Source organism: Haliaeetus albicilla, chromosome 13 (assembly GCF_947461875.1).
Source record: "Haliaeetus albicilla chromosome 13, bHalAlb1.1, whole genome shotgun sequence".
Lineage (NCBI taxonomy): Eukaryota > Metazoa > Chordata > Aves > Accipitriformes > Accipitridae > Haliaeetus > Haliaeetus albicilla.
Genome location: NC_091495.1, coordinates 29,322,950 through 29,346,484, shown reverse-complemented (window position 1 = coordinate 29,346,484; position 23,535 = coordinate 29,322,950). Strand labels below are relative to the sequence as shown.

General features: G+C 43.1%; 1 protein-coding gene across 1 annotated transcript; it reads left to right on the top strand.

The window, feature by feature from the left end:
- Positions 1-305: 305 nt before the first annotated feature.
- PIGM (phosphatidylinositol glycan anchor biosynthesis class M) lies at positions 306-6,357 on the top strand. The gene has a single exon (XM_069800644.1). The coding sequence runs from the start codon at positions 401-403 to the stop codon at positions 1,664-1,666; it is 1,266 nt and encodes a 421-aa protein (XP_069656745.1). The 5' UTR covers positions 306-400; the 3' UTR covers positions 1,667-6,357.
- The last annotated feature ends 17,178 nt before the right edge of the window (positions 6,358-23,535 follow it).

Below are 23,535 nucleotides of genomic sequence, written 5' to 3'. Positions count from 1 at the left end.
CTCCCCACGCCTCCGCGCTCCCCCGGGCGCGCAGGGACAGCGGAGCCCGCGGCGCTCCCCTGCCCACGTCTCGGGGGCCTCCGGGGGCGGAGGAGCCCCCTCCCGGGCCCGGCCCGGCCCGGCCCGACCGGCGGCAGAGGAGCCCGCCGGCCGCTGAGGGGAGCGGGCGCCGCGCGCGCCGCCGGCAGCCCTGCCCGCGCGCTCCCGCCCTGGGCCGGGGCAACGGCTTCAGCCCCCGCCCCACGCACGCGCCGCCGGCCGCGCGCAGGCGCGGTGCCGCTCGCCGCCCCGGGCGCGCAGGGCGGAAGCCGGGACCGAGCTCGGCCGCCCGCCGGCGCCCCTTCCCCTTCCCCTTCCCCTTCCCCGGGCCCGGCCCGGCCGAGCGGCGCCCTGCGGGGGGATGGCGGCGGGGCGGCCGGGGGTGGGCGCGGCGCTGGGCGCGGCGCTGCTGGCGAGGCTGGGCCTGGTGCTGTACGGCCTGCACCAGGACGGCGCCATGCGGGTGCGGTACACCGACGTCGACTACCGGGTCTTCACCGACGCGGCGCGGCTGGTGACCGAGGGGCGGTCGCCCTACCGGCGGGCCACCTACCGCTACACCCCGCTCCTGGCCTGGCTCCTGACGCCCAACGTCTACCTGGCCGAGGTCTTCGGGAAGCTGCTCTTCGTGGCGGGGGACTTGGCGGCGGCCGTCGTCGCCTACCGGGCCCTGCGGTACCGGGGGGCCGCCGCCGGCCAGGCCTGCGGGTGCTGCGCCGTCGCCTGGCTCCTCAACCCTCTGCCCATGGCCGTCTCCAGCCGGGGCAACGCGGAGGCCCTGGTCGCGCTGCTGGTGCTCGCCACCCTGCACTTGGCGGAGGCGGGGAGCGTGGGGAAGGCCGCCGTCTGCTACGGGCTGGCCGTGCACCTCAAAATATACCCGCTGACCTACGCGCTGCCCATAGCGCTCCACCTGCAGAGCAGGCGCGGCGGCGGGGAAGGGGCGGCGGATACGGGGCGCGACAAAAAAGCGAAGCTCGCGTTCGTAGCGTACCTCTGGCAGCTGTTTGTAAAGATGCTGAACCGCGACGTGCTGCTTTTTGCAACCGTTGCTGGATCCGTGCTGGCCGCCTTGACTCTTGCGTTCTATTACCTGTACGGCTGGGAGTTTTTGGAGCATGCCTACCTCTACCACCTGACCAGGAGGGATATCCGTCATAACTTCTCTCCCTATTTCTACATGTTGTACTTAACTGCAGAGAGCAAATGGAGTTTTGCCCTTGGGCTCGCAGCTTTCCTGCCCCAGCTGCTTTTGCTCCTGGTTGTGTCCATAGCGTTTTACAGAGACCTTGCCTTCTGTTGTTTCCTACATACTGCTATTTTTGTGAGTTTTAACAAAGTATGCACGTCCCAGTACTTTGTCTGGTATCTCTGCCTCTTGCCCCTCATAATGCCTAGTGTTAAGATGTCCTGGCGTCGTGGTGTGCTGCTTCTCTCTCTGTGGTTTGTTGGACAAGGCCTGTGGCTCGCTCCTGCGTACTTTCTGGAGTTCAAAGGATATAACACTTTTTTACTCATATGGTTGGCAGGCTTGCTTTTCCTTTTTATTAATAGCCTCATAATTGTTCAGATTATTTCATATTATCAGAAAGAACCGCAACTTGCAAAAAAACTCAAACAACAGTAATAAACAGGCCAACGTCCAGAAACAGCCCTACTATCCTTGATAAGGCTTTTCATACTGCCAGCACTTTGTTTAATATAAATGCGTGTACATTGTACTAAAGCACGTTGTATGTAAATAATACTGTTTCAGGGCCGTGAGGGCACTGATTGGCCTTAATTGCCCTGAAAGGTGTCTGCAGGTGTACCTGTCTCCCATGTGGACCTTGAAACTGCATTGTAACCTTCTGGCCAGCACTGTCTCCAGCCCCGTCTCCTGCTGCTCCTGACCAGACTCCCTGGAAGGACCCTGGACCAGTTCATCACTTACCATGTCTGGGGCTGCAGGTGGACTCTGTTACCAGCACCCATCTCCTCCTGCCATCTCCAGACACAGTGTGACTGCACCCTCGTCAGTGAGAGTACGGCCTGTGCTGGGGTCACCCTCAGCTCCTGCTCGTACCCCGTCATAGAGCAGCTCCAATCTTCTTACTCCCTGGTACCCTTTTTCTCATTGTTGCTTTACTTGTTGACGACTGTGGCCTCTGTCTAGGAAAACAGGAGATTACAGAGGGATGTTGGAGCTTGACAGTCTTGGACATTCCAATAAGTGGGTGGGGTGTTTTGCAAGGGTTAAGCTAATGAATGAATGAATGGATATAAGGCAATCACTTAAAATGTAGACTGGGATTTATTTTTTCTTTTTGCAGTAATGTTTTAGCTATGCAGTGATTGTGGCCTGTACCTGGTCTTTTTTCAGTGAAGTAGGAAAAAAGTGGTTATTTCGTATGAGTCATTAAATCCTTGAAACTTTTAATTTATTTTAGAATTCAGATATGTTCGCTCATTCAGATCCTTATTTTTGCCTTTTCAGTGCTGTTTGAATTTTTGAACACATTTATCTCCCTCGCCATGGAGGAAGATTTTTCCAAATACCTGTCTTGGATTGCAGAGATGCATAAAGCAAAAATACTTGTGTTCCTTGCTGTCTTGATCTAGAAAGAGGCCGCTGGTTTAAACTGCAGTTAACTAATAGTTATTGTGGATGTTAACAGTAGCAAATGCAAAGAGTCAAAGTACAGCTAGAAAGGCACCTGTGTTCCAAAAGCACTACAGTATACCAAAAAGTAATTGGAAATGTAGTTTCTCAGTACTTCAATATCTCTACTGTTAAAAGTAAATGAAAAAGAAACTGAAAGGAGTTGAATAAGTGGAGCAGTTGCCAGAAGAAAAGGAAAGTTTTGAAATAGGAAGCTCTACAGCCTGTCAAAACGAGGTATTTATTCCCAGATGAGACACAAGAAGATGTGGAATTGAGTATCAGGTGGTAGGGAGAGGAGTTCACAGCCGTTTCAGAGCCAATACTCTCAGGAACATCCTATGAGAGATTTGGTGTACACAGCCCTTGACAGAGGTGGAAACTGGTGATGTGTTTTTTAATAAAATCTTGAGTTCAGATAGGCATATGCCAAATTTAAGAATTTTTGTATTTGCCTCAGCTTTTTGTTACATCCTACGGGAATGTGAAACCCTTAAAGTGGAGCAGAGCTTCAAGGCAAAATAACTTCAACCACTCAGCGAGATTCCCAGGGTTGTCAGCAGGAAACAATGTGGCCGAGCAGGTTTGCCTTTCAGGTTCATGCTTGCCATGCTGCCTCTCTGAATCCTGAGGCAGGCCTCTTCCCCAGGAATGCAGAGCTCCCTGCTTACTTATGTACAGGGTTTTCTTTCCTGGTCATAGTTTTACCTTGCGAGGCTGAATTGCAGTCTTTTGATCTATGAATTTTCCTATTGCTTCTCGGCTCCATCGAGGTGGTTGCACAAAAGGAGAGGAAGCCCCTGAGCCCCAAGGGCCCAGAGCCAAAGGGTGTGTTACCAGGAGGTATGACTATGTCCTTACACCGTTCTGGCCCAAGTCTGCAGTTCTGATGTGTTAGGAGGAAGGATGATTTCCCTGCTCAGGGTGGTGGAGGGTGGTTCTGCTCCCCCCGGAAGGCATTCTGCTTTCCCCTGCCAGTCTGCACTCGCGCTCACCTTCACGTTGTGAAGATCCTGCCAGCCTCTTTGTAAATCCAGAAATTGGGTGAGGCAACAGATATTCTTTTGACAAACTGTCATGTTTTTTTCAGGCAGGTCTTACAGATGTGGCACTAATTTCCTTCCCCTGGCTTTGCCCGGGATGAAGGAAGACAGAATTGTACATCTTCCACAAGAGGTTTATCAGTCACAAGACTGGTGGCACAAGCCACTTCTATACACAGTTTAGTTCTATATTAATCACCAAAACATTTTGTATGTGCTGAAGAGAAAGTGTCCCGTGTGGTTTTATTTTCTAAGGTAGAATTTAACACGCTCCATTAGTGTTTTACCAGAAGACTGAAGAGCCTCTTCTGTGCCGATACCTCTGTTCACCCTGTCCCAACATGCAGGCGGTAGCGTGTTTTCCCTTGCAACTGATCTTCTATTACCCCTTATACATTTTTCTATTGCAAATAGCATGTTTTCTTCCCCCAAAACAATGGTTTTTCTCTCTTTAACAGACCTAATTATGCTGTTTCCAGACTTTTCCACTCCCCTATTTTTTCCCTTCTGTTGGCAAAGAAAGCAAATGAAAGCCAAAAGGCATTTCCAGCTTCAAAAACCTTTCCATAAAAAAAAAAAAGGCATTTTGAGTGTCTGTCATGACAGAATTGTAATGTTGTTTTTTAGGTAAGTAGTAATTGCCTTATGACAAATACATTCTTGATTTATTAATAGTTAAATCATTTTGAGGCCTTCAGAAGGCAAGCTCTGCAGCAACAGGGACCGAAGAGTACCTTCCCTTTGCAGGTCAATACCAGCCCTTCAGCAATGATTTGAGAAAGTCGTGCATAAATAAGTTATAAAAAGGCTTTTATACAAATTTAGAGTTACAGTCATGAATTTAATAATCCAGTATGAGTCCCTCTTTTTACAGTTGTTGTTTTGTAAGCAAGCTAGTCACCCAAATGTGTTTGGGATTTAGAAATAATTCAGTGACTCATAAAAAGCTGGATGGCAGAAATGAACTGAAAGAGATGAACAGGAGAGATATTTGAGAGTTTAGATCTTGCAAATCGCTTTAGATAGTTAAGTGGAATTGAATATTCATTGATAAAAAGCATTAAATCAAAATAATTGTAGTTGAGTGCAGAACGAGTTATAATTCATGAACAAGTCATGGTGATTAATTATAATGACCTTAAAATTTACCAAATTCATTTCCTATGGAACATTTATTGCTTTTGATGGTGTTCAGATTCTTCTGCTTAATAATTTTATGTCCATTTATCTTCTGGAAATTAGGAACCGAAGTGTCTGAATGCTAGCTTTCATTCTGTACCACGGGTTGCAAAATTGTAATGCAATTTTTTTAAAAAAAAGGTTGAAGTGCCCAATGTAACGTGTCTCATTTGCACAAATTTTTTACGTTGCACTGAAACCAGCCCTGAAGTGCAAAGTGCAAGATGTGAAAGACAAAGTGAAAAGAAGAAAACAAATATCAAGACAAATAACCTTTTTTCCTTCCTTTTTACACCGTAGCCTGTAGTCCAAAGGCTCATGAGTGGATTCAGAGGTGACTTCAGTCAAAGCTTCAGCATTTAACAATGATTTGCTGTAACATTTATAAATGGAATTGCTCAAATAACAAGGTAAACAAAAATACAATAATAAAAGTTTCATGAAGTTTTAGTATGAGCATGCTAAATTACCATCTCTGACACAATAACTGTGTACTTGGTCCTTATTAAGTAACTGCCCTGTCTGCATTGCTAGCATTGTATTGACTTCTGTAACAGTAAAGGCAGAAACTACATGCTCTAAACTGAGCTCATCAGTTTTCTTTTTCAAAGAAAAATTGAAGCTTTTATATTTAACAGCAAAGGAAAACTCCCAGCGTTTTTCCTAAGGTTTTGTAGAGAAAGCAAATGTTAAAAGACAGTAAATTATGAGCAAGTTGTTCCGTGTTTTTTAGCTGAGAAGAATGAGGCATCTATTTTAAAAGGGCTGCAGAAATACATAGTGAACGCATGGAACTCAAAAAGTATATTCTTCATTTATTTCCCAAAGGCAGTTGCAGAATGCATATCCTAATGATAGCAGCATTATGGAACAGGATTATCCTGAACTTAGAAAAAACCTTTTACTCAGACTAAAACCAAAGCACTCGTGCAACTTTCTTGATTAAGGGCATGTTTATGTGCGCCATATGCATAAAACTAAACATTTACCTGCACATACAGAAGCAAAAAGAAAAGTCCCAGTCAAGACAGCTTTGAATAATATGATTTTTGGGGGCTGCCCTCTTTAAAACAGGTTTCTTATATTCAGCACTCAAAATCTCTAGTGACTCTAAAACTTGAATCGCATAAGTTTTGATGCATATGGAAGTAAAAGCATAGGCAGCAGGGATCTTGAGTGGTAATAGACACGTTCAAGAACCAACTAATTCTGACTATATTTGAAGGTGCACACCGGTATCCTGATGTTCTTCATTACAACAATCTGCACTGGTCATGTTGTTTGTGTAGGAGCCTTGCTTCGGTCTTTATACGTGATGAATGAGGTCAGACCTACATTTTGTATTAGTAAAAGTATCAGAAAGTTAAAAATTTCTCTTGATGAAGCAGTACTGTTTGTTGTTTTTTTTAATTACATTACTTTTCTATGAGGACCTTAATAAATCCATGCAATAAATCCATGTGATCCATGCATTTTTTAGTAACTTTTAAGTCTCTCTTTCATTGGACAAAGATGACCAAAATTTGTCATTTTTTAACAGTGTAAGTAACTAGTATCTTGTTTCAGCAGAATTCCTCATGACTTTCCTTTCTGGCACGTGCTAAGGTAGGCTTGGGCTTCTGCAGAAACAAGAGGTTGCTTATTGGAGGCAATCTTAATGCACAGATAAAGCTTTAGCTTCAGCCTCTTATTCTTAGAGCTTAACTTTGAGCCTTTAACATTGTCTTCAGCTAAAACATTTCATAGCTTGCACATAAAGAAACGACAGATAAGAGATCCACGCTATTTCCTGTGGAAATTGGTGGGCAAGCAAGCTAGAACATCTGTGGAAGGAATATCTGAAGGAAATGTCTGTATCTGATTATATATGAAGGCAGAACTTCAGCCTTGGAAACCAGCTGAAATGCAGGCAAATTGAGCAGTAAGCCCATACTGTGAAATCTACATTATTTATATGAAGGGTATTCTATAAAGTGTGCTTTCCCTTTTTACAGGAGGAAAATGGGATCTTGATAGCAATTGTCAGGCTGGATGAACATAACTTTGCTTCCTTCATGTTATCATAAGGGCATCTATAGGATGTTACATCCTACGGTAGCTCTTGTGGTGTACAGGTGGGACTTGTATTAGCTGTTAATAGGCAATATTGTTGGTGTAGCAAGAAAGTATTGGTGAGCAGTCACTCTGAAACTGCTTTTTGAAGGTTAACTCGAGTAAAATCTGATTTCTGCTTCACAAGTCAGCAGCTGTGTTAATAGAGATGGTACTGTTTTGACAGTAATTTTCCAAGGAGAGCTGCACTCTGTGGCCCATATGCTTCCATTCTGTGCAAAAGAACATTAATTCAAATCCCCTGGTGATCTGACAGTCAACATTTTTTTAATCTATCCCATGTCCCTCCCACTGATCCAATAGATTGAATTAGCCAGGAAGCAGGCTTAGAAAATGAAGTGGAAAACAAAGTATGATTATCCTTCCTTTATTTTCCACACTGTATAGTGTGAACATGTTGCATAATTAAGAGGATTACCTTTTGGAACACAGTCCATTTGAGCTAGGTGTTAGAGTACTTTGTTAATTTTTACCCAAATGCACCTGAAGGAACATTGACTGAATGGGCTACATAGACTTTGTCAAATGATAGTAAAGCTACTGGTAGTTTATGTCAGCTTCAATATTAGCACCATTTTGCCATATCTTTCTGTTGTAACAACACTATGACAAATAAAAGTTAACAAAAAATAGCAATACTTGTAAATTCTAGTTTTGAGTTTCTCTTATTCAAAGAGTTTGGAGGATACACCTAGCCATAAACTCACTAAAGGAGTACAAATGCTACATCCCACAGCATTAATAATTCATTAATAATTATTTCTTTCCCACAGCTGACTTCTTCCTGAAGAAAGTAGCATATTTTTTTTTTATACACAGGCTGGAAATTCACATGAGTAACAAGTACTTCTCCACCTTAAAACTGTCAGATGTATTTGAAAATAGATTTTAATTACCATTAGCACTTCCAAGTTTAGTGCTGGCAACAGCCAGCTTGTTAATTCCAGCAGTACAGGAACTGAAGTCATGACCAATTTTCCTTCATGCTCTAATAAACTGGTTGATTAAGTATAAGAAAGTTTGTTGCTGGAAGTGAACCAAATGTTGTTTGTTCACTGGAAAGAAATACTGCATGGCTAGGGCCAAAATTTACATGTGCAGGATGGAGCAAACTGATCAAGGAACAAGGGCAAAAGTGAGGCCCCGGAGACCTTGTCTATTGTCCTGCCTCTGTCACTGATTTATCATTAACAAGTGATTTCAGCTTGCTGTGCTGTTTGCCTCTGCCACTTTTGATTGCTCAATCCATTTAAATGACAACTTATTCAAGCCAAGATGTGTCTCGTAATCCATTCCTGTAATACGCTGTCGTGAAGTGACTGCAGTCTTGTTTGAAACCGTTATAAGCCTGATTGATTGTTAGTAAACTGTAAACACTTAACTAAAGACATTTTGATTAAAAAAAGATTCAAAATTCTTTTTTTTTTTTTGCATATATTTAAACCTTTTCTGTGGGATACGCTAGGTTCTGAGGTGCATTCCAGCATTGAATTTGTATGAGAGGGTGGACTACTGCTGAAGCTAAATGAAGATCTGGAAGGAGATTAGCAGCACTCATGGTAAGAAGCTAGACAATTAAGAAAAATAATTTAGAGAAATTATTATGTAGTTGGTACCACAAGTAAATAAGATTTTATTGTTAGTGGTCTGCTTAGATTGTATTGGAAGTTCATATTGAAAATGTATTAGGGAAATGAAACCGCAGACAGCTCTACAGCTGGCTGAATAGCTACTGTTCTCTCAGATGTGACAGAGAATGGCTAAAGAACTGTTTCTGTGTATTCATAAAACATCCTATACATTACGATGTTATCCAAGAAAAAGTTACTAATTGTGTGGCACTATGAAGGCAAATTACAATTCTGTGTTCAGATACAGGTGAAACAATAAATTCTTTCACCTTGATCTTTCTCCAAAGCTTCTGTTAAAAGATGCACAGACTACCAAAATGAAATCCGGACCAGATGTGCTGTGCCAGAAGCAGTTACAGGGAGCTCTAAATTTGCTTCAGCCTTCTAAGCTTCTCGAACAAGTGCATGCTCAGTGCCGTAGGTGGTGGGAATGCACAGATGCAAACTTCCCCATGCGTGCCCCGAATAGATTTTTCCATGATCCTTAAGGCACCCAGATGTTGCTTCAATCTATACCATAATAGCTATATATATCTCCTCATATAGCTATACATATCTTAAAGACATATATCTCCTATATAACTACTTATATCCTCATCTATCATAGTACAGCAGCACATTCAGGGACTTCATGCCCATTCCGACTGGATATAGGAAGAATATAGGAAGAGGCCCCTTTTGGGTCACAGGGCCATGGCAGGCCCTTTATGAGGACAAATCAATAGCCCGAGAGTGGAGGGGTAGATTCGCCTCTTAGTAAAATGTATGATGACAGCCGCCGATGTGTTACTTTGTAATGTGGAATTCCAATTGCTTTTTAGCAGTGGAGGCAGGCGTGACTGTATATGCAAAATGAGAAGCATGCAAATAAATATGACTCGGAGCAAAAAGGCATTTTCTTTATATTTATTTCAGATATAATGTGAGGTCGAGAAAGGTTAGAAAGTCTAGAATTAAGTGTCAGCAGAGAAAACCGATGTGAAGACTGAACAACGGTTGATCCTTCAGTAAGAAGCAACTTTGACACCAGCCCCAGTTCCCTTGTTACACATGTTCAGAGAAGAAGCTCACACGTAAAGTACTTTGTGAATTTCATTACACTGAGAATAATCTTACGTCAGCTGAAGGCTTGAGGATTTTGAACAGAAGGGGTAAAGTCCTCAGCTCTCCCCTAAAGAGAACTGGGCCTTTGCAGATTCCTTAGTAATGTAAATGATGAATGAATGTTCTCATTTTGGAGATGCAGGACACTGAGGGTGCTAAGTTACATGGCTATGAAAACAGTTGGACAAATACATAGAAAATTTGTCAAGGGCTTTTAAATACAAAAAACATCTTCTCTGGCCTTGGGAATTCACCAATCATAGCAAACTAGGGAAGTATTTCTGGGGAAATGTCTCCTCTTGTTTCTCTAGTTTTCCTTTGCAACTGTTGCTGGCCACATTTGGAGGATACTGGTCCAATCCACAATTTTTGTTCCTAGGCTGTTAACCACACGAGTGTCCCCAGCAGAGCATTCCCATAACCACATACGTTCAGTTACTTGGTTATGCCCTTTCTTTTACACCACTTGAAGTCGTATGTCAGATAACATCTCAGTTCTGGGCCTGTGCGTCTGCTTGCTCTTTTTTTTCCAGAGCAGATGCTACCAGATTGTGCCAGTAAACCACAACTGCGACTTGTTCCGTTGGCATTTCACAGATGACAGTTAGCAGCTGGTGACAGATTGGTAGGTGAGAAGGGGAGAAAAGAAATCAAAGCTGACAATATGTATCTGTATGATCAAAGAGAGGTGCTTTTAGCTGGCTAGGCAATTAAAAGCCAGGTAGATTCAGACAGCTTATAAGGCCAGGTTAATTCAAGCATACCAAGCCCCTGGAGCTTGGCTGCCTTCTCTCCCAAAAGTAAACCACGGCTTTCTTATGGGACTTCACTCACATGTTCTCAGTGAGATGGGGGAAAGAAAGAGTGGGGGCAAAACCAGTTAAATTGGCACAGCTGCTGTCACCTGTACTGATAATGACTTGTGTCATTGCAAAATGAAATAAAGATCCAGCCCTTAGCCGAAACTGTCTTTACTAAAGTCTTCTGTTTTAATAATAATTTACCTTTAGCTCTGGAATGATACGTACTGCTGTTTAGGATGATTAACTTAGTCTGTAGATAAGAAAAAGTAGTGATGGCTGGAGGAAACAAGTGTGATCTTTTTCCAGGAAATAAACCCTTTCTACAGACTCCTGCAGTTGAGAGGGCGCAAGGTTAAAGAGTATGGCAGACTTTGTGTCTAAAACACTATGTAAGTAAAGAGGAATGGGCAACATTGCAGGCACAGCCAGTGACAAGCAGCCTGGACTGCCCCATGCTGAGAAATTATTTTATCTCAGAAATCCAAGCCGGGCTGAAAACAGCTGCTGTGTTGGAGAGGCTGGAGGTCTCATCCCACCTGGGCTCATGGCAGCTGTCTTTGGTAGGTCCAGGCTCCACAAAGAGACATTTCTCCCAGGCATCGTGCACATGCCTCGTTGCGCTCCTTCCCTCTGTCTACACCCGGCGTGGTGCCTGCTGCCTCAGAGGGGAGCAGCAGTCAGATTTTGGCCTGCTTCTGCCCGTCACTTCCCTGTCAGAGCAGCCAAGCATGCCATTGAAATGTGACTTTGGACAAAAGGAATTCCCTTGTGTTTCCAGTGCTATAAATGTAAGGGTTAAAAGAAAGCTCACTACACATGATATAGGTCAGAACTGCTCATATTACAGGCCATTTGTGTGATTGCAGCCGCTAAGGCAATTCTTTACCAGTGATACAATTCCTATATGAGTCCTTTACCAGTGATACAACACCTACGTAAGTCCTGTGCAGGTAGGCATATAGACATGTCTTGCATCCAGTGGCTCTGTGTAGTTGTGGTCCGGAGGTCTCTGAACCTGGCGGGTAACGTTAATCCAGTGTGAAAGACTGTCCCGTATTTCTCTGTCATTCGTTGGTTCTGATTGTACAATGGTCCCCTGAGAATTCAAAGAAAGTGAAAGCTATTGAAAGCTTCCTTGCAATCTGGAATAGATTAGTGGCAGGAAAGTTTCTGCTTTTGTCTAAACCAGATTTGTCCGTTTAATTATTCTTATACTAGCACATTGTCTAGCATTTCCTTGCAGGCAGGCTAACTCTGACAGCATATGGGTGCCACGCTTGACTCTTTCATCACAACGGGAGCAGAGTTTGTTCTGCACTTCTGAGAGCCGCCTCATCTCAGGTTTTGCACAGGCAGGTTAGAAGCCCAGCAAGAGACATCAAAGGTAAACACTGTGGCTCACAAGATGTTTGAAAATGCCTTCTTTAAAGCCACTAGTCGTCAGTGACATTTGCTGCACTTTGTCTCTTCACTTCACACTCATGTACTCTCGGCTTTGATTATGCCTCTGCAGAAAGAGAAGTGAACTTTTGTTACAGAGGCATTACAGACAACTTACAGTACCATATAAAAATATATTTTTATTGCAATTCATCAAGGCTAACACCATATTAATTTAGCAGTCTGGAAAAATTACAAGTAATTTGATCCTTAGTGTTGATTAGTAGCTGACATTCTGTCTAAAATTAATCCTCAGGATGATATAGGAGGTCTCAGCTGGGGACTTCGCTGCTTGAAATTTGAGCATTATTTGGACCTAAATTAAAGCGTATTTGCAAAAACAGAGAAACTAATACAATTACATCTTGCCAAACTGAGGTGTTAGAAGTAATTCAGGTGCTTTGACTGCAGGCCAAATCAAAACACCGTTTACAAAGGAATCATGCTGCATTAGTCACTGAACATGCATAGTGTTCAGCAACTTAAAGGTCAAACATATTCATGAGAACATGTAATCTTATCTATGTTTGGTGGATGAATATGAAGAAAGTATCTGTCAGAGAAGAGGAGGGAAGATCAGAATATTGAAAGAAAACCCGTGGCTCACGTTTAGATGGGCAATGCGGATGTTATTCCAATGCCAGATTTCTGCAAAGCAGTTTCAAGAACACTCATGAAAACTAAAGGATATACTTCAGCCTTGAGAATTGAAATAGGTGCTGTGCTGCCATATGGCAGAGCTGCTTTCAAAGTAAATGCAGGGTTTTTGCTCTTCTGAGAGAGCAGATGGCAAAGAGGTTGGTATCTAGAAGCTGTCACACCTAGATCATCAGTAGCAGTCAGTTGTATGGGGCAGAAAGTAATTTTAATCTGATAGCTTTTCAGTCATTTATATAAAACACAGATAGTGTGTGCATTTATTTCCCAGACAAACAGAAAAAGAAATAGTAAGATCCTTGTGATAAGTTACTCTTGTTCTTGTGCAGTATTAACAAGTCAAAATTGATGCACCAGAAATGTGAATTATGCCATTTCACAAGTGATCCTTCCATCTTCAAGGATTTATCAGTAACATGTGTGTGTTGTGCAAACCTTCCTGAGATGTAGGAAAACCCAGACTCTAGCATTGCTGACCAAACGCCTTCCAAAAGCATTACAGCTACTTAAATACCTTTTACATTGCTAGAGCAGGTGAGGAAGAACTGATCACACCATAGGATATCACCCAAACCAGATGATAAATGCAGTATTTGTGCTTTGTCTCCTAATAAAAGCTCCAGAACAAGCTCCCACAGAAATTCCCTGACAAGGTGTGACCAGACTTCAGTCAAGTTATTAAAGCGCGTCTACACCTGTGGTTTAGTTCAGAGCAGCAGTGACGTGAATTCCTCCAGCTGTCCCCACTTACTGTGTGCTGGTTTGCATCGCAGTGCGCTGTCGGTATTGAGAATCTGAATTTCTTTTGGGTTAAGACCTGCTCCAGATGCCCACCTAGTGAACACCAAGACCTCATGGGAACAGGAAGCTCCGAATCAGCGGGTGAATGCGCTGCTGTGAAATTTCATGGCATTTGTGGAACGTGCATGCACCAGTACAGCGCTCTTCAACCAGGTTGAGCCATCTTGTGATAACCCTAAATCCTCCTTGTGCTATGTAAAGGCATCTGCACCTTCACACTTGCTGTCAGCTACCAGACCTCAACTCTTTGAGAATGGCCCTTGTTTCTTCCACTGAGGCATCCCCGCATCAGTATCTTTTCCCATCTTTCTGCTCCATTGCTATCCCTGTGCTAACAAACTCCTTTGAAGGGCTTGTCTCACCCTCTTCTCTTTCACTGTCCCCCTCTTTCCAGCTTCTGCCTTTCCTGTTGTTGATGGCCGTCTGTTCAGCTTCCCTTCGGACACCTTCTACCACGCACAAACTGTAGTAACGGAGCACAGGGGGGCAAACCCAAATCTACTTTGCACTAACCCCCCCCCAATGTGTTCAGGGCCTCAGCTCTGACTGCTCTGGCCTGCTTATCTGTTCATATGACACTGCACTGCCTGCTAATGGTGAGGTAGCCTGAAGTGACTGAAAACGCTTTATTTTTTGAAAAACTTTGGGTATATATTCCATTTAATTGAACAACAAATGTACACGAACATTTCAGCATTAGAAACACAGGGTTTCCAAGCCCTGTGGAAATCAATGCAAGTACAGAAGGGTAATTAAGGGCAGAATTTAGCAAATATATTGGAGTATTTTCAGGATATTTTTGCTGTGCGTCAGTGTGAAGGGGAAATTCCTTTCTCCCAGTAGCAGGGAGCACAGCGTTTCAAGTCTCGACCAAAGGCAACTGAGTCAAGGAAACTCCTACAGTTACATTTGACAACTTTGTGTTTCCAGATGAAAATCTATCACTGCAAGAATTAAGCAGAAAATAAGGCAAGGCCTCTAGATTTTCATCAATTTTTTAAAAAGAAAAACATGAAATCAACAGTAGATACAATCATTCTGAAAATCCACAACAGTCCAAAATCTCAATTCCTTTTTCCTTCCTGAAAAAAAATATGTTTTCTGAGGTTTCCTTTTCAGTTTTGGATTAGAATTTCCTGGTTGGCCATTTGACATGAGAAAAAATTATGCAAGAATAAAAACCAAAATACCCCATCAAACATAGAAAAGCAAACAATCTTCTTAGTCTTCTTTTTCTGGAGTAAAACAAAAACATCTGATCCAATCTGCTGCTGACAATCTTAGCTGCTCACTCTCCTTTTGTTTAATTGAATTTAATTTAATTCCTCTCAGTTCTTCACAGAGCTACATCTTATTCACATCTTGGAGAAGTTTCAGGGCTTCCTATTTGGGTGTCCTACTTAAAACCCACACAGACAGTAAATAGTTTCTCTCAAGACCTGGGAATGGAGCAATTTTCTGTTAGTTCCTAGCTCACCTTTGTGATTGCCATGGTACAGTAGTCATGTCAGTGCTCACGTTGCCAGTTGGCCACATAACTACAAAAGCTAACAAGAGTTAGAGGTTCCCATCTGAAAAAGCACACTTAGTACGTTGTTATTGCCAGAATAAATTTGATGATTGCAAGTATTACAATCACAACTAACTAGAATACAGATAAAAAAACACCAACCCTGTGATATGGAAAACCCAACACTTGTGCCTTTTACTCAGCAGCCGTTTAGAAAGAGTATAATGTTTATCAAGTGCCTCTAAGGAAGAGTTTTACCAATTCCTCTTTTTCACTTTTATTTTTACTTCACCCACTGCAATGTATCCTTAGTTAGCCTAAAAACTCCTTCATCTTTTCATTTTTATTGTGTTCCCCATTATTTCCTGTAATTTTATTTTCTGATAGACTATTTATAAATTTAATCAAATACATAAATAGTTACTGTAGATAATGCAGTTGAACTTCATTAAAAAACTGCAGGAAATGATAATAGCATTGTAGTGCACCAGAGTGGAAAGACATTCACTGCTGTTCTGTACCACTGCTTTTCTGAAAACATACTTATTATCCAAAAGTACATTTTAAAATATCATATCCAATTATTATATATGGGTTTATGTCACATTGGCAATTAATCTGTTTACATCTTTAAATTCAACCTTGTACTCAGACTAAGCTCTGCATCTAAATTAACCATCTTTAGGCCTTTCAGCAGCCATTCTGCTTCCTTTAATTCAGATTGCTTTATTGTGAAACTTCAATACCACCTACAGAATTTTATCCAATAATTGTTCAATGCTCTGAACTGTGGCTAAAAGGTATAATACTTGCAAAAAAATGTTTTTCTAGCCTTACAAAGCCATTTAATACACTGTATTTAAACTTCATCTAAATATTTTGTGTATTTACCATACATTCACTTGATGAAAGCCTCATATTCTAGTCTTTTGGTGTAGATATTCTGTAGAAAGTAGCAATAGTGTTCAACATTGTGTTATGTGGGTCCAAGTGGCCATTTTCTCTGCTTGCCCTCAAGGCTGCTGTGCAGAGGACGAGCACAGCGTCTGTAACAGTGCAAGGCAGCTGAGCCAAGCTGAGCAGCTTCACAGCCATTTCAACAGGATTATTCTCTGAAAAACTCAAACGTCTTCTTCAATACAGAAAAAAATCAGCTTTGCTTGATGGGAAAACCAAAAGCTTTGAGCAAAGAGTTCTTTTTAATTAGCTAAAGATCATCTCAAACTACAGCCCAATCTGCCCATTCCATGAGGATGGTATCTGTCTGTGAATGACCAAATTACATGTGCAGGACTGTTGTGTCTGTTAGGTAACAGTGTAGTCCTGCCCAGAACGTCCCTGCTGCGGCAGGTCCTTAGACGGTGTGAATCTATTTCACAAGCTGCCTATGGGCTCTCTTCTTTTATTTCAGCAACGTGTTTGTAGTGCTGTTTAAACCATCAGGTGTTTGCTTTCTCACCATATCCCCCATATGATTCTCAGGACATTACTTATGTGATATAAATATAAAACCTTCATCTATAGCACCTTAAAACTCCCTGGAGGATGCTAGCAAATATCTACCTCCTTCTTCAAATTTCAGTACTACCTAATTTCTGCCTTTTAAAAATAAATAAATACAAAAATAAACCTATTGGAAAATGCTAGTTACTGTACATTCTTTCAAGCCCCTTCATATTCTGGTCTAGCTTTTGGACTATGCCTGAAATATGAAATTAGCTTTAGCTGGTATGTTGGTATGTTTTAAGTAGCTGGGATCTACCTTTTTTTTTTTTTTTTTAATTGATTTGATGTAGATGTTTAAAAACATTCATTTACTGTGTTCAAGAGCTTTATGTAAAAGGTTGTTGTTCCTTGGTGCTCTCCCTAAAAGTAAGCAGCATGGCTGTACAGAGAAGAACTATTCTTCAAAACATATTCAGCCACATACTGACAATACTCCAGGAAATGGATTCCCCCAAAATATGCCAAAGCTTCCCAAACATTCAAAGCTCCCCCAGAAATCAAAGGCTCAGGCATTCTCACAGCCTTTCTGGGCATGCTTCTGTCAAGGCAGCAAAGTTCAGATGCCACTGCAATTCCCATGACTTAGGCTTTACACCTGCACTAAGGGATATTTATTTCTCCATTTTCCATGTAGGGCAAAGCAGGAGGCAGCAGAAAGCTAAGTGCAACCGACTCAGCCTCCCATCCACCTGGAGCAGCTGCAACCCGGCGAGCGGGCAAGGCGAGCAAGGCATGGCGCAACCACAACATTCCTCCATCTGGAAAAAGAGATGGTGATGGTGTCTGTTGGGGCAAAGGTGAAGCTGTCAGCTCAACTGGGACCTGAAAAATCACGAAACCTTCAAATCTGCTGAGCATCACTGGCATCTATTTTAACTGCACAAGCCGACTAGAGAAGTGGGAGTTACTTATAACGGAGCCTGGTGCAAATTGCATGCCGCTGACCACAGTGACTCACATAGCCCTGGAGGTTTGTCACCTGCAGCCCAGGAGCCTGGGAAGACTCCAAAACTCCCTTACATTTGTACCAACATGAGGGGCCACTTCTGTGCTAAATATGCAGAAAACACAATATCACTTTTCCCTAAATTTTGACCTTTGTCCCTCAAATATTGATTTTTTTCAGGGTGGCTACTCACTACTGTCTCTTTCTTCAGGAGAAGTAACAGGGGTAAGACCACTGAGTGACTGACTGTCTTTCCTGGCTCTGTCCAACTAAAACCTCATTTGCGGTACTGTTATTACTAGATACTTTTTTTTTTCCATTTTATGTAGGTTTTGGGGGTATTAGAGTGTTCAAGTAAAATGTTAGAAGACAAATCTGAAGCATACCTTTCAGTAAACAGTACAGGTGCATTATTCAGTCAAATTTATCAAATTAGACAGTAAGATGACAATCTTTTACAGAAATTAAATATATGGTCAAGAGTGTCTGTAAATTAGCAGCCATTCATCCTTATTCTTCAGTGCACTGTGGAATGTTCTGCATAAAATTAGATGACTTCTCTTTCAGATAGATCCAACCATTTGATTTACTTCATAAAATGGTTTAAAGGAGACAAAATTTACAATGCTTTTCCATAATTTTTTATTCAATCAAGGGAAAAAGCATTATTTTTGGAGTATATAATATCTGGTTCATGTATATATATTGCTCTGGTTGGGTCTGGCAAGGAAAGATCTCTATAAATCAACAATAAAAGAGTGACATTTAGAAACTGCAAATCTGAAAGAGAAATGTGTTGCTGTTCTATTAAGGAGGTATCCTAGCTGCCAACTCCTGCAAAAACTGGAAAGTTGCCATTCCTCAGGCTTAGTGTCATACAAGCATTGAAACAACTTATATTGCTGTTAGAAATATCATTGAAAGTGTCTCTTCTGTCTGTATTTAACTGCGTACAAGACCACCAAGACCTTAGGCAACAATGAGACCACAAAAATCCCTTGAGACCCTTTAGAAACATGAAACAGATATCGAAGGTAAAAACTGAAAGTAATGAACCAATCATATAGGTGAAGCTTGCCCAAATATATTAGGAAGTTCAGTCCTGAACCAAGTGGCCAAATTTCCATAATGAAGAGGATGATCGAGTCTTCACATGCCCCTGCTTTCATCTGGCATGGGAATAATTCTCTTTTTCAGTTAGCTGTGCATTCAATCTATAAAAGATACTCATGGCTTTGTCATGATGTAGTAGTCTTCTCAATGCAAGTGATATCCTTTGAGCATTTGTTAAATATCTGATTTGTGTTTATCATATTGGGCACCTCCTGTATGTGACGGACATGGAAAAACTCTACTCCACAATTAAATAGATGGCTATGTAGAGCAAAATTAAACGGCCGGCAAAATAACCTATAGCTTGCTCTTACTGCTCTCCTCCTCCCGTTTTCTGTTCCCCATAGTGCTTGAGGAGATGACTCAAAGCCAAATATTTCTTTGGGCTTTGCTTTTGATCAGACTGTTCCTATCTAAGGAATCCAAACTTGACAGCTGCTTTTGGTGCCATCTCTTCGTTTGCTCTCTTGGCAATCTGCTCTGCCTTGTAATATCCTGTGGAAGAAGGAAGGAAATGAGGGATTACTCATGACTGTGGGCTAAAAAGCAATAGCAATCGCGAAGTGCTTTTGCATGATCAATCTATTAAGCACTTCTGTTAGCTGATTTCACTTGTTTGAAAGTCTGCTTGGGTCAGGTCTTCTCCCGGCCAGTCTGTGAAACTCTTCTGAAGACAAAAAGGGTGCAGAGATGTGACTCTGGCCAGAGAGGAGCCCTTTCTTTCTTGACTGTGTGTGGGTTTTACTACCTCCCTCAGTCCTTATACTACTGAAGTGTGCTTTGAAAAATAATTTTACATTGAGGTTACACAAATCTATTGTTCACCACATTTTCATCCCCACTAGCATCCCCACTGGCCAGAGCATGGTACTTCTATTTCATGACAAATGCAGAGATTTTGATCCTAGAGTGACACCAAAAGAAAAGATATGTCTGGAGATACGTTTAGAGTACTGTGGGGGAGCAGGAAGAAAGGCGAGACAGTGAGAGAGATCATTAGTGCTATCTGAGGATATTCATTGATGTTGAAACCAGAGAAGTCTCTTGCTTATCAGATTCAGAGTTCAGAATAAAAAAAAAATAACATAGCTCTTGCATATGGGAGGGAAGAAGGGGATGTGCCTGCTCTCACCATGGGACATTGATTGCATACTGTCTCCTCCTGGTCTTAGCCTCACATTAACCACTCTGAGACCCATCAGTCTCCTGATCTCCCCAGCGAAATCTTCTCCTCAGAAGATTTTGTTGAAAAGCTCCCTATCATTTCTAGTTGTTGCTGATGTAATTTCTTGCATGTCATATCCTGATCTGGCACTGGCATGGATGTTGCCAGGTCATTTCTTTGTCATCAGGGTAACATAGACAGTCTTATAAAATCTCAGGCCAACATCATATTGGCTATTTTTAGCTCTGCTATGTAAGAAAAGCACAGAGGAGTTGGTGCTGTCGCTTCTGTGAGATTCATGCACAGTTACCAGTTTAACAACTTTATTTTTACCTACACAGGGAATCACATGAAACCGTGATGAAATCATTTTTCCTCCCTCCCTTTCTGTTACTTAGAGGTGAGAGCTCTGTGCTGCAACAGATGCACGAGCAGGAAAGAGGGAAAGAGAGGACGGGTGTGTGCTAAAGGACACTGCCTCATGGGCACTGCTCTATGCAGTACTTCTTCGCATCCTCGGCTGTCCAGGTGCCCTTCTCCCTCCCAATGCTGGATGCAGATCTGCCCGAATGAAGTTCATTTTTAGAGGAAACATGTCCAATTGCCACTTTCATGGAGGCTGTCATGGCTCTGTTTGGTACTTTGGCTATATGAAGGGCCCTTGAATTGTGCGTGAATGTAAATGACACCCTTTAAGGCTCCTTTACACTGTGGAAAAGTGCTTGTGTGTAAATCAGAATCAGACGTAACTGTTTTCAAACAGATGCAGTGTAACCTGCGGTAATGGAAAGTGAAAACTCCTTCCACTGATTTTTATTGCCTAGATTCAGAGTAGTGGAAAAATGGATGATGAAAGTGAGGGGGTTGCGTTTCTTTAATGTTTAATAATTTACAGAAAGATGTGCTTAGTGTGATTCAAGGAAGCTTCTTGCTGATAATAATTCAGGCTACCTGTCTTTGTGTCCTCCAGACCATCGTTTTATTAATGTGAGGTCAACACCTAAGCAAGACTCTCTGCTGTAGGCACAAATTCTGCTCAAAATGAATGAATGTGCTTCTCTTCCAGGGTGAGAAGGTAAGCCAGACAATGCCACAGAGGAGCCATCCGATCCCTGACCTGTGTAGCCTCTGCCACATGAACTCAGGACTCACTCTCCATCCCCAGCAGCAGCGCTTCCTCGGGCATCGCCAGACCTACAGCCTAGCACAAGCTGCCTGTTCCTCATAGGAGTAGCCACAACTCCCGAGCAGCGTGTCCTCAGCATCCCTTCCCTGGCTGGGATGTTCAGCAGCAGGGTACCGCTGCCCTGCGGCACGTCCGAGCAGGTTTGTCTGCGTGCTGACCCTCGTAGTGTTTCTGTGGGTGCCTCTGGTATGGTGCTGCTCCCCACCAGGGACAGGTTGTCTTCAGCCTTGTTCCTGGAGCCCCAATCATTTATGAGGCCATGTTTTTAGGAACACCTCTTATAACAGAGACTTTTTTCAAAACCCAGCCATTTTCTTTCATGCATTTCTACTGTGGTGCATGGACATTTGTTGCTGTCATTGCTGTGTTCCTCCTGTGTGTGTTCTTCCTCAGAGTATCTTTCCACTGAGGTATTTTCTGAAAATTGTCTGAGTTGTTAATCTGACTCTGTTCCAGTTCAGTGATAAATCTTATCATACACTTTCCCAGACAGAGAGATACTTTTCTAAAACATATCTCTAGGAGATTTCTTTTTATCCATGTCAAGTAGCTGTGGGCAGCATTTACCTTGTCCTCAGCTCAAAGACGACTAACTGCTGTCAGCTTTTTGGCTTAGCTGTTTCATTTTGGTTCGGATGGATCCTACCTTTGATTCCTCAGAGTTCACTTTTTAATGTCCTTTTCCAGTGTTCTGGTATTCTTAGCTTTGTGCATGGAAATAAAATTCCATATAAAAGTAATCTGGGTTCCAGCCGATGTTTTTTCAGAGTAATCTGAAAACTCTACTTCTGCAGATTTTCTTCTAAGACCTCTCTGTATCTTTGCCAAATTAGCTTGCTTTGCAATGTCTTTACAGGCTTTATCTGTCACTAAGTCCTTCTGCTTATCTGGTTCAGCAGCTCTGACCTCAAAATGCTGTACTTGACTTCAGATCCATAAATGCTGGCAAACAGTCAAACATATAACACCTTCCCTGGTGAACTAAATAGCTGTACAAACTGGAAATGGTGAGGTTTTTTAGGTCACTCTGTATACTCGACAGAACTAGGTTTGAGGCAAACATTTGGAAGCAGTGTGGTAATTCAGGAGATTTAAAATCCCGTTTCCCAAGTGTATTGGGTTTGCGTGGCCAGGTTTTGGTAGCGGGGGGCTACAGGGGTAGCTTCTCTCAGAAGCTGCTGGAAGTTTCCCCTATGTCCGACAGAGCCAATGCCAGCCGGCTCCAAGACAGACCCACCGCTGGCCAAGGGCGAGCCCATCAGCAACAGTGGTAGTGCCTCTGGGATAACACATTTAAGAAGGGAAAAAAAGTTGCTGTGTAACTGCAATTGCAGCCGGAGGGATGAGTGAGAAGGTGTGAGAGAACCAACCCTGCAGACCCCCAGGTCAGTGCAGAAGGAGGGGGAGGAGATGCTCCAGACACCAGAGCAGAGATTCCCCTGCAGCCCGTGGGGAAGACCCTGGTGAGGCAGGCTGTCCCCCTGCAGCCCAGGGAGGTCCACGGTGGAGCAGATATCCACCTGCAGCCCAGGGAGGACCCCACACCAGAGCAGGTGGGTGCCCGAAGGAGGCTGTGACCCCGTGGGAAGCCTGTGCTGGAGCAGGCTCCTGGCAAGACCTGTGGCCCCATCGAGAGAGGAGCCCACGCTGGAGCAGGTTTCCTGGCAGGGCTTGTGACCCCACAGGGGACCCACGCTGGAGCAGTCTGTGCCTGAAGGACTGCAGCCCGTGGAAGGGATCCACACTGGAACAGTTTGTGAAGAACTGCAGCCCGTGGGAAGGACCCACGTTGGAGAAGTTCGTGGAGGACTGTCTCCTGTGGGAGGGACCCCACGCTGGAGCAGGGGAAGAGTGTGAGGAGTCCTGCCCTGAGGAGGAAGGAGCGGCAGAGACAACGTGTGATGAACTGACCCCAACCCCCATTCCCCATCCCCCTGCATCACTGGCAGGGAGGAGGTAGAGAATTCAGGAGTGAAGCTGTGCCCAGAAAGAAGGAAGTGGTTGGGGGAAAGTGATTTAAGATTTGGTTTTATTTTTCATCATCCTACTTTAATTTTGATTGGTAATAAATTAAATTAATTCTCCCCAAGTCGAATCTGTTTTGCCCATGATGGTAATTGGCAAGTGATCTCTCCCTGTCCTTATCTTGACCCACGAGCCTTTCGTTATATTTTCTCTCCCCTGTCCAGCTGAGAAGGAGAGTGATAGAGCAGCTTTGGTGGGCCCCTGGTGTCCAGCCAGGGTCAACACACCACACTAAGTAAACGCAAGTCCCATCAGCTCCTTAATTCCTAAGTTGCTTTTGAGAACTGGCTTGAAGTCTCTCAGGCCATCTGTTGGGCATCTTCACTGGATCCTAATGTGCATCACTGTCTAGAGATCCCAAGCTGCTTCAGACACTGTGGGGGAAAAAGCTTATACACTTTGGTCTTCTGTCTTAGCTGATGTAGGAGGCCAGATGCAGGTAGTCCCTCTTGGAAAGTAAACAGCCTACTGGGCCAACAGAATTAGGGATGTCTATCTGTGGGAAAAGCAGCTCTCCTTTCCTCTTCCAGACCTTCATAATTTCACTGGTCATATTAGCAATAGCCTATGCAACCTCCTTATTCCTTCAATTTAATTGTTGAAATGCATACTTACTTCAAAAGGAGATTCATGA

Excerpts from the sequence above, each read along its gene's own strand:
- PIGM (XM_069800644.1), top strand. The coding sequence starts at position 401 with ATGGCGGCGGGGCGGCCGGGGGTGGGCGCGGCGCTGGGCGCGGCGCTG.